Source organism: Dendrobium catenatum, unplaced genomic scaffold, assembly GCF_001605985.2.
Source record: "Dendrobium catenatum unplaced genomic scaffold, ASM160598v2 fragScaff_scaffold_1400, whole genome shotgun sequence".
In the NCBI taxonomy this organism is placed as follows: Eukaryota; Viridiplantae; Streptophyta; class Magnoliopsida; order Asparagales; family Orchidaceae; genus Dendrobium; species Dendrobium catenatum.
Window position 1 is genome coordinate 2,048,884 of NW_021319862.1, and position 10,853 is coordinate 2,059,736.

General features: G+C 35.7%; 1 protein-coding gene across 1 annotated transcript; it reads left to right on the top strand.

Moving 5' to 3' along the window:
• The first annotated feature begins 5,605 nt into the window (after nucleotides 1-5,605).
• LOC114580929 lies at nucleotides 5,606-7,040 on the top strand. The gene is made up of 2 exons (XM_028699880.1): nucleotides 5,606-6,034; nucleotides 7,014-7,040. Exons 1-2 carry the CDS (start codon nucleotides 5,606-5,608, stop codon nucleotides 7,038-7,040), a joined length of 456 nt encoding a protein of 151 aa, XP_028555713.1.
• Nucleotides 7,041-10,853: the final 3,813 nt, after the last annotated feature.

Here is a 10,853-nt window from a genome sequence, read left to right on the forward strand (position 1 = left end):
AAATTTTCAGGTCCGAGCAAGACAACTGGAATGAAGTTCGATCAGAATGTCAGACGAATCCTTTCACTATTTGATTCTGGGGCATCACAAAAGCAACCAATGCAGTATGAAGAAAAGCCCAAACAGGCCTACAACCCTCACCCCCAGCCGAAGCTGATACACGAGGGCAATGATAAGCCATGAACTTATCAAGGTGGAGGAGAACGCCCAAGACAGACAATAGGAACTCGTGATAGAACGATCCAATCCCTCAAAGATAAAATGAATAAAGAATATTCATTCAAAAGGGAGAGTGTCGCCAAATTATTTTGACATGTGTTGAGATCGGGTTTAGAATTGCCTGAATGTAAGAGACCTGAAGAGTCGAAGCACACTGGTGACCCAAATTATGGCCCATACCATCGGGTACTCAGCCATCCTATTAAAGATTGCTACATCTTCAAGGATTGGCTTGAAAGAAAATATCAAAAGGGGGAACTCACATTGTCCGACAATGTATTGTCTCACCCTAGAAAGGAATCAACTCGGGTGGTCACGTCCTCTTCCGTACCCCCAGTGGAAAAAAGAATAAAAGAAAAGAAGCAAATTCAGGAAGAACAGTGGAAGACTGCGGTCTCCAAGAAGACTGTGAAGATGTTAAAGCAGCTTGAAGGATTCCAGGTATAAAGTGAAAGTCTCCTATTGAGCCAATGATAGATTTTAAGGTACTACCAGTGGTACGACCTTCTACTTCTAAATAATTTTCTAATCAAGCTGGTTCTTCAAAGACTGGAAAGATGAAATCATCTAAGAAGAAGACCAAACTGAAGAAGCCCAAGGAGAAAAAGACTACAACTCAGAGAGTTATCGATAGTTTGGATGAATATTATCAAACTGTGAGGCAACCTATCAGGCTCTCTGACTTCATGTTAGAGCTTAAGATAGATAAAGCTAAAGAAGATGATGAGAATTCTCTTCCAACAGAAGTATGTCGGGTCTTCTCGGTAACACCAAGTACCTCGATAAAAGAAGAATACATAGAAGAAGTATCCTCTGAATCTTGTATGATGGTTTTGCCAATGGATTATAGTTCAAAGGACTTATATTTTCCAGAGGAAGATGAATCAGATCCTAGTATAGCATCTCAAATGGGACATGTAAACCTGGGTGGTGACTCTGAATCAACAGATGAGTCCCTAGATGCAACGATGGCTGACTCTGAAGAAAATGTGCAGTTAAATGACTCTAAACCGGAGAAGATTGCTCAAGTGCAGTTAAGAAGCAGCAATACACTACCGCCTCCACCGAAGAAAGGGGTCCCCAATGAAGACAAAGAAAAAAAAAATAATCATCAATGATGATATTATCCCTGAAGATCCTAAGAAAAATAAGACTCCAGCCAATGGGATAGATTATAATATCTTATCCAATCTGAGAAAAATCCCAACATAACTCAGCATATACGATGCTTGGTAATGTCTAAAGACCTTCAGGAGACTATGATTCATACTCTCAAAGATCCTGAAAGATACGAGGCGTATTTTGCTGAACGCAATCTGACTGAGGTTCTACAAGCTCGTAATGAGCCGTTCATTACCTTCTCCGAAGAAGACATGATGATTGGGACTATAGACCATAATCGTCCTCTGTATGTTACTGCAGAGAGTGATAAGCTGATCATCAGTCAAATCCTGATCGATCATGGATCCTCTATAAATTTGATAAGCTTGAAAGCACTGAGATCTCTCTGCCTTGATGTGGAACACCTCGGGCCAGATAAGCTGATGGTGCATAGTTTCAACGAAAAGGGGCAGAAAACTCTCGGATCATTTATGCTGCCTCTTGTATTTGGAGAGCTCCATACAGAAGCTAAATTTTATGTAATTGATGTGGATACTTCATTCAAGGTGCTACTAGGTCGTCCATGGTTGCATGAATATGATATTATCCCGTCAACATTACACCAGTGTATGAAATATCTCAAAGATGGAGAAGAATTCAGGATCTCTGGTGACATGTATCCCTTCACAGTTCATGAAGCAACGGTTTATAAAGATGCACGGTACTTCATGCCAAAGAAGCAAAAGTCTTCGAGCTCTCTCGAAGCTAGAGCATCAAACTCAAAAACTGCAAAGCGACCTGAACGGGAAGGTGAGAAGAAGCAGGCGGGAAGAAAGAAGGCGATGCCGACTCTTTCCAAAGCACCGACCATTCCCAAAGAAAATAAATATGTACAACATCTTGGGAGTGACACGGATGAAGATGATATTATTCATGCTAAATCTAGAAGAGTATACCAGTCCACGGATGAATGGAGTAGGTAGGTTAAATTTTCAAATGATGATTATGACTACGACTCTATTTATATGAACACGGTGTATAATGTGTTCTCTAGAAGAATAGATAGCTTATCAATTTCAAATAGTGTATTCGTAGTCACACGTGTTCCCTTATAACACTTTAAGGAAATTATTCAACGCGAGGTACATAATTTGAAGAACTCACCACCCTCTATTTGTCTCCTCTTAAAAATGAGACTATGTCAAAGAATGTGTTATATTCCATGGGAGTTTGTGAAGATGAGAATAATGACTGGTGTTGTATGCTTCTCGATTCCGAAGAGTTATTTCCTACAAGGCTACCTAGGCTTAATACCAAAAATATTCAGAGAATGCTACGAAAGTAAATCAATATTCCTACCACCAAACGACAGCTTCGTACAAGCTTGGGCCTCTAGTATGGAAGGAATCCATGTCCATTACGATAGAAGGATACAGATGCATATAAAGGTATCAGATTCATCAAAAGAAAATTCCTCCGGAAAGAGACTTGCCGGGCAATCACGTGCATGGAAATTGAATCCGATGATGGTGGCGCTGAAGAGACATACGAAGCTGATGATTATGATGATTAACCTGTAGAGGCCGAACCTGTACCAGAAGAGCTTGAAGATGGTGGACAGGCAATCACTATGGATGAGCTAAAAGAAGTCAACTTGGGAACTGATGAAGACCCTCACCCAACCTTCATTAGTTCTCTTCTACCCAAAGAATAAAAAGAAAAAATAAAAGAACTTCTTTGTGAATTAAAGGACTGCTTTGCCTGGACATATGCTGATATGCCTAACTTATCCCCTGATGTAATAGTTTACAGATTATCAATCAAACCGGATGTAGCACCCGTCAAGCAAGCTCCAAGGAGAATGAGATTGGAGATTAAAGAACAAGTGATTGCTAAAATAAAGAAACTAATAGAGGCATGCTTCATCCGAGAAGAAAAGTATGCCGATTGGATTGCCAGTATTATCACTGTAAAGAAGAAGAATGGACAGATTCTTGTCTGTATTGACTTTAGGGACCTCAATAAAGCATGCCCAAAAGATAACTTTCCACTCCCTATATCAAAACTACTAGTGGACAACACTTTCAACTACGACATGTTCTCATTCATGGATGGATCATCAGGCTACAATCAGATCAAGATGCCTCCTGAAGATGAAAAACATATGTCGTTCGGCATATTCTGCTATATGGTCATGCCCTTTGGCCTGAAGAATGCTGATGCCACCTACCAGTGGGCGATGACTCATATATTTGATGATTTGATACATCAGAAGGTCGAGTTCTATGTAGATGACCTTATTTTCAAAAGTCTTGGCCGAAATGATCACTTAAAAAGTCTCAGAATTGTATTTGAGAGAATAACAAAGTTTGATCTGAAGATGAACCCTCTCAAATATGCTTTTAGGGTCTCCTCCGACAAATTCTTAGGGTATATTGTTCGTCATCGAGGTATAGAGATCGACCTCAATAAAATTAAGGCAATCATAGAGATGCCACCCCCAAGGAACCTTCAACAATTTTTCGCTTGCTACAAGGACAACTGACTTTCATTCGGAGATTTTTATCAAATCTATCGAGTAGGTGCCAGCCATTTTCAAAGCTAATAAAGAAAGATGTTCGTTTCAAATGGGATGCAGAATGCTAGGAAGCATTTGATAGTATCAAAAAATACTTGTTAAATCCTCCCATTCTAGCAGTGCTAATTTCGGTGAAGCCTCTTATACTGTATACAACAGCACTAGAAAGGTTCCTCGGAGCACTATTGGCCCAAAATAATAAAGAAGGAAAGGAAAATGCGCTCTACTACATCAGTCGAAGATTGATTGGAGCAGAAAGTTGTTATTCTCCTATTGACAAGCATTATTTGGTGCTGATTTTTGCAGTTCAAAAACTTCGCCACTATATGTTATCCCACAAAATCACACAGATATCAAAGATTGATCCGCTAAAGTTCTTGATGATAAGACCAGCGTTGACAGGTCGTCTGGCCAGGTGGGTAGTATTATTATTACAGTTTGATATCACATACATGCCACAAAAGACAGTGAAATGACAAGCCTTGGCCAATTTTCTCGCTGCGCTTCCAATCCCAGCTGACTCTCCACTCAACGATGATTTGCTCGATGAGCAAATAATGCATGTTGAGGAGAATGAAAAACTACCGTTCTGGGAAATGTACTTCGACGGGGCATCATCGATTAAACCTGTTTGACCTCCAAATCTTGCAAGGGCATCGGTCTCATTTTTATAGCACCTTAGGGAGGCATAATGATATTTTCATTCAGTTTGACTGAACCTCGTACCAACAATGAAGCTGAGTATGAAGCTCTTTTAGCGGGGTTGGAAATTAAGATTGTTGTATAAATTCACATCTCCAAATCATTGGTGATTCTCAGCTTATAAAAAATCTAGTACTTGGTATTTTTAAAGTTGGAAAAGGTGAATTGGCTCATTACCTCCGACAAACTCTTGAACTTCTGAAGCAAGTTCCAAATGTACAAATAGCACGAGTTCCTCAAGGACAGAATGCTAAAGCTGATTGTTTGGCTAAATTAGCTAAAGAAATGGTGAATATTAATGAGGAGAGGCCTATATTCATTGGAGTTTATACTCGTAGGGTCTTGGAGCCCGCTCTATTATAATTACCAAAGGCAGAAGAAATACCAGTTCCAAGCCATCAAGATAAAGTGCAAGTTGAACCTCAACCCCTCCATCAGATCGTTATGGAGAATTATCCAGAAGAGTATCATGTGTCCAAGAGACGTAAAGCTAGTCAAGCTTCAGAATCGTGGTGGTATTATTTAGACATTGAACTTGAAAATGATTGGAGGCATCCATTCATAGACTACTTCAAGGAAAATAAACTCCCGACAGAAAATTCCATTACCACACAAATTCAAAAAAGGGCGTTGCGATACGTATTTGTCAATGATACGTTGTATAGATGAGCCTTTGATCAAATGTGGCTAAGGTGCCTAGGGACTAAGAAAGCTGATAAAGTGGTAGTAGAAGTCCACGAAGGGCTTTGGGTAGCACATCAGTCAGGTCCTAAGATAGCCGCTAAAATTAAGAGAATGTGTTATTATTGGCCGACAATGGTCAGAGATTGTATTGACCACGCAAAAATGTGCCATGAATGTCAAATTCACGGTGATGTTATAAATCAACCGCCAAATCCTCTGCATCCAACAGTAGCATCCTGACCATTTAAATGCTGGGGCACAAACATAATTGGGCTGATAGATCCACCGTCTTCAGTGGGACACCGCTTTATTCTGGCAGCAATGGACTACTTTTCAAAGTGGGCAGAAGCAGCTCCATTCAGAGAGGTCACATCCAAGCATGTGATTAACTTTTTCACCCGCAACACTATTTACAGATTTGGTGTGCCATGCCGTATAATCTCATACAACGGTACTGCATTTAAAAGTACAAAAATCTACAAGTTCATTGATCGGCATAAAATCGATTGGCAGTGTTCATCCATATACAGTCCAAGGGCAAATGGCTTGGCTGAGGCATTTAACAAGACACTAGTGAAACTGTTGAAGAAGATCCTTACCAAGAACAAACGAGAGTGGCATACGAAGATGACAGAAGCGTTGTGGGCGTATTGTACGACCTACAAAACACCAACCAAAGCTACCCCTTATTCATTGGTGTTTGGAGTTGAAGCCCTATTACCATTGGATATTGAACTACCGTCACTCAGGGTAGCAATTCAAAATGATCTCACTCAAGAGCAAAATGCCCGCCTCAGAATGGAAGAGCTCGATGCACTCGATGAATTCATGTTACAAGCCTAACAAAACCTAGAAATCTATCGAGGAAGAATGGCAAAATCCTTTGATCGGATGGTGCGCCCTCGAACATTTCAAGAAGGGGAATTGGTCCTGGTGCTGAGAAGGCCAATCATTCCATATCAAAAAATCGGTGGCAAGTTTGTATCCAACTGTGAAGGCCCCTTCGTCATCGAGAAAGTATACCAAGGAGGAGCATATAAGTTGATCGATCTGAACGGTCAGAAGCCTATGTTGTCTATCAATGGCCGGCATTTAAAGAAGTATCATGCATGAAAATTTCATGACTGATGTACTTTACAATTATCAAAGTTTTATGTACATAGTTATCAGTGCATGCATATTCATATATTGAAATTCTCTTGTATAGCAATAATGCATTTCAAAATCTCCCATCAGACTAGGGGCATTTTAAATATTTATTCGGGTCGACATCGCGCTGCTTGCCGAGATCCCCAAATAAATATTTAAAATCTCAAAGATACAAAGCCTACCCAAAATGTCCCTACGAGATAGGGGGCATTTTAAATATTCATTTGGGTCGACACCGCGCTGCATGCCAAGATCCCCAAATGAATATTTAAAATCTCAAAAATCCCAAATTTATTCCACTCTAAAAATGTCCCTGCGAGTTAGGGGACATTTTAAATATTTATTCGGGTCGATATCGCACTATGTTCTGATATCCCCAAATAAATATTTAAAAATTATCAATTTAAACTTTCTTTGTGCTAAAGAATACAAAGACTTATTTTTCAAAGTATTGCAGGAAATTTCTCAAAAGTGATCATTGTGTCACTGGCTAAATGTCCTAAGGAGGCTTAGTTCCTCAAGCCTGGTAGCACAATGCCTCTTGTTCTTTTTTGCTTCTTCTTTAAGTTTTTTTTGGCAGAAAGGTTTTATGGTTCTTTTGGCATGAGAATGTCCACGTCTCACTTCTTAATTATTTATTTTGAGACAAAACTTAGTTAGAAAAATTTTCAGATCTCTTTCTTTCTTAAAGGATCAAAAACTTTTAGGTTGCTTTTCTTTTACTAAAGATTGGGGAATTTTTAGGCTGATCTTTTTGAAATGAAATGTGATTTGCTCACCCCTCCATTTACTTAAATGAAGTATATCAAGATTATCACTGTTCAGAATTAGCATCCATGGAAAATATGTCATGTAGGGATTGCTTTTACTTGTTACAGTTTATCATATATATGTGTTGAGTTGGCATATTTGTGCAAACAAAACTTCAATGATAGATTCATCTTTTAAATTGGGATCGACTTGATTTCTCTTTTATTGGATGAATATATATGACTTAAGTTATATGCAATTTCTTTGGTCGAATATTGAAATCATAAGATGGAGATGATGTTTGTGCTTTAGAGAATCATTTTTGTGGATGTCAACATAAACCTCACATTTATGTATACTTCTTCTTGCATTTTTGTACTCGCAAATTTATTTCTCATTATACATATGTATGTATGCATGTAAGTGTAGTTTCATTGGATTATACATATGTATTAGACAAAATATGAGGTGGGTTGTAGTAATATTTGAACTTCAGCATATGTGTATACCTTTTACCTTTAAGTGATGTATACTCTAGCTTTCATGAAGGAATTTTGGATGGGTAGTTAGTGTTGGTAAAGCATGGCATTTGAAAGACAAATTTCATGAGATTTGCATGAGCCCCTCTTCTCATATGCAATCATAATCCATGGTGATGAAAACCTATACAATGTAATTTGCACTATTTATGTAATGTTTTGGGAAAAGAAAATGGTGGAGTTTTGCTTTGCTTTCATGACAAGTAACAAGTTGTTAAGAGAAGGAAAAGTGTGCATGTGGTTTAAGGAAGTGCATCAAGTGTATTTTAGAAAGTGAAATGTAGATGAAAAGTGAGCTTATGTGTTTTGGAAGGTGGACATGTGACTTTGCTCTATTGTGCTCAAATGAAGTGTGTGATTTTTGAAAGTGTATGTTTAAGTAAAAAGTATAATGTTTGGTTTTGGAAGGAAAAGTGATTTGTGTGTGTGGAAAAGTTGAAATTGTGTTTTAAAATTCTTAAGCAAAACTCACGATCTAAGCCAAATAATCATTCACCATAAAATAAATCACAGAGGCATTGTGCTACCAAAGAAGGCATTATATAAACCAGAAATAGATGGCCATTTTAATTACAAATGTTATGATAATTCATTTAAGCACTTACAAATCAGATCGTAAAATATTAATTAGTATTTCCGTTATAATAATAGTTATTTCCATTACAATAGAAATAAGTATTTCCATTGCAACAATAATTATTTTCATTACAACAACAATAATTATATTTGATACAACAATAATAATTATTTTAGTTACAATAATGATAATTATTTTTGTTACAAATTTTCTTTTGAAAAATATAAAATATAACAATTCCTAACATTTCAATAGAAAAGTAAAATGTAGAGTAAGAGAAAAAGATATAGTGCATAACATTGGTGTCTTTTGGACTATGAACCAATGTTTTAGGATAAGAAAATACTTCCATATAAGAACTAAGGGAAAATTATTATTTCTATGGACTTGATTCTTGAGCATAAGCAAGATTATCCATTCACATTACATCAGATAAGTGATTGTTATTCATCGCAATTTGATACTTTACATCCGTGCGTCTGAATCCGAGTTTCATGAGTGCTCTTGAGAATTGCTTATATTTTCATAAAAGGGGGCCAACCTTTATGCTCATATAGGTGAATTCATTAGTTGTGTCTCACAGTAAGCACAATATGAATTCAATAGGAGTAAATTTCAACCTCTATATCACTGTATATCATATTATTCAATAATATAGGAATTGACCATAATATTTATTTTGAATAATCTACCAAGTTGACTAATGACTTGTACTTCCATATGAACCTATTTTATGAAATCTCCATAAAAATACGTTGGATTACCATCAAAATCAACTTTTATTTATCGTCCAAACTCCCCTTCCCCTCAACATGTCCACCACTTGCTCCCTTCCAAGTGGTTTTGTCAAAGTATATGCTAAGTTCATCTCTGACCTCACAAAACTTAGGGTATTATCCCATCATTAAATAATTATTTACAATATTATCTCGTAGGAGAATATGTCTTCTCTTCCCATTATATATTTTATTTTTAGCTTTAGCTATTGCAGCTTGGCAATCTCAAAATAAAGACACTGATGAGATAGGTCCCCCAAAAATTGAAATATTAGCTAAGAGATTTCTAAACCATTTTGTTTATTCTCATGCTATTTTTAAAGCAATGAATTCTGATTCCATAATGGATTATGTTATACACGTTTGTTTAGAAGACTTCCAAGATATAGCTCCACCACCCAAAGTGAAAATACATTCACTACTAGTATGTTAGCATCACTATATACTTCAAGAATAGAAGGATAACCATAATAAAGGAGCCCTAAATTAGAAATTCCTTTAAAATATTTAAGTATTCTCACTAAAGAAGCACAATGATTTTTATTAGGATAATGGTTATATCAACTAAGCCTATTTACACCATAAGCATTATCAGGCCAAGTATAGTTCATATGATACATAAGACTACATTTAATCTAAGCATACTCAGATTAAGATACACTTTTGCCTTTTTTTTTTTTGAATATATACTAGCTTTATATGGTTTATTAACTGTGATAGAATCAAAATTTTTAAATCTCCTCAACATATTTTCTACAAAAATTCTAGAGAAATTATAAATTCATCAACACATTTTCTTTTGTTTATTCCTAATATCACTTTTTCTTCTCCTAAATCCTTCATATCAAATTTAGAAGATAAAAAGATTTAGTTTTTATAATTTTAGTAAGATCATATCCTAAAATAAGTATATTATCTACATAAATATAATTAGTTACTCCTAATTTTGGGCTATCTAATTTATAATAAATACAATTATTAACTTCATTAATCTTAAAGTCATTACATATTAATGTAGTATTAAGCTTTTCATGCAATAATTTAGGAGTTTATTTAGTCCATATAACGAATTAACTATCTTACAAACTTTCTTTTCATTTCCAAGTACTATGGAAGTTTTTTGTTGATCCATATATATTTTCTATTCCAAATTTTCAATTAAGAAAGCTGTTTTCACATCCATTTCATGAATTTGTAATTTGAATATAGAAGTTGAAGAAATAAGAGCACTAATAGAAGATACCCTATCGAGAGAGTAAGTATAAAAATAATCCAAATATTTCTTTTGAGTATATTCCTTAGCCACTAACCTAGCTTTATATTTTTTAATTGATCCATCCCGCTTGAGTTTTTTTTTTTTCCTAAAGATCCATTTACATCCAATAGTTTTAGTTCTTGAAGGTAAACCCACTATTTGCCAAGTATGAGTTGACATAACAGAATCTATTTCAACTTGAATGACCTCCTTCCAAAAATTAGCATATAATAAAGACATTGCTTCAGAATAACAAGGAATTATTATCTAGTATGAATGTGTAAAAGTCATCTCCAAAGTTTTTTTCCTTTCTCGTTCTTTTATTTTTATATTCTAAAATAAGTGTCACTATTATTTAGATTAGCTAAAATAGGTTTGTCTATAGATAATTTCAAAGAAAATGTATCCTAAAAAACTTAGTATTTTTAGATTCTATAATAATATTAGATTATATAACATCACTCTTAAGAACAATATATATATATATATATATATATATATATATATATAACGTACTATTTTC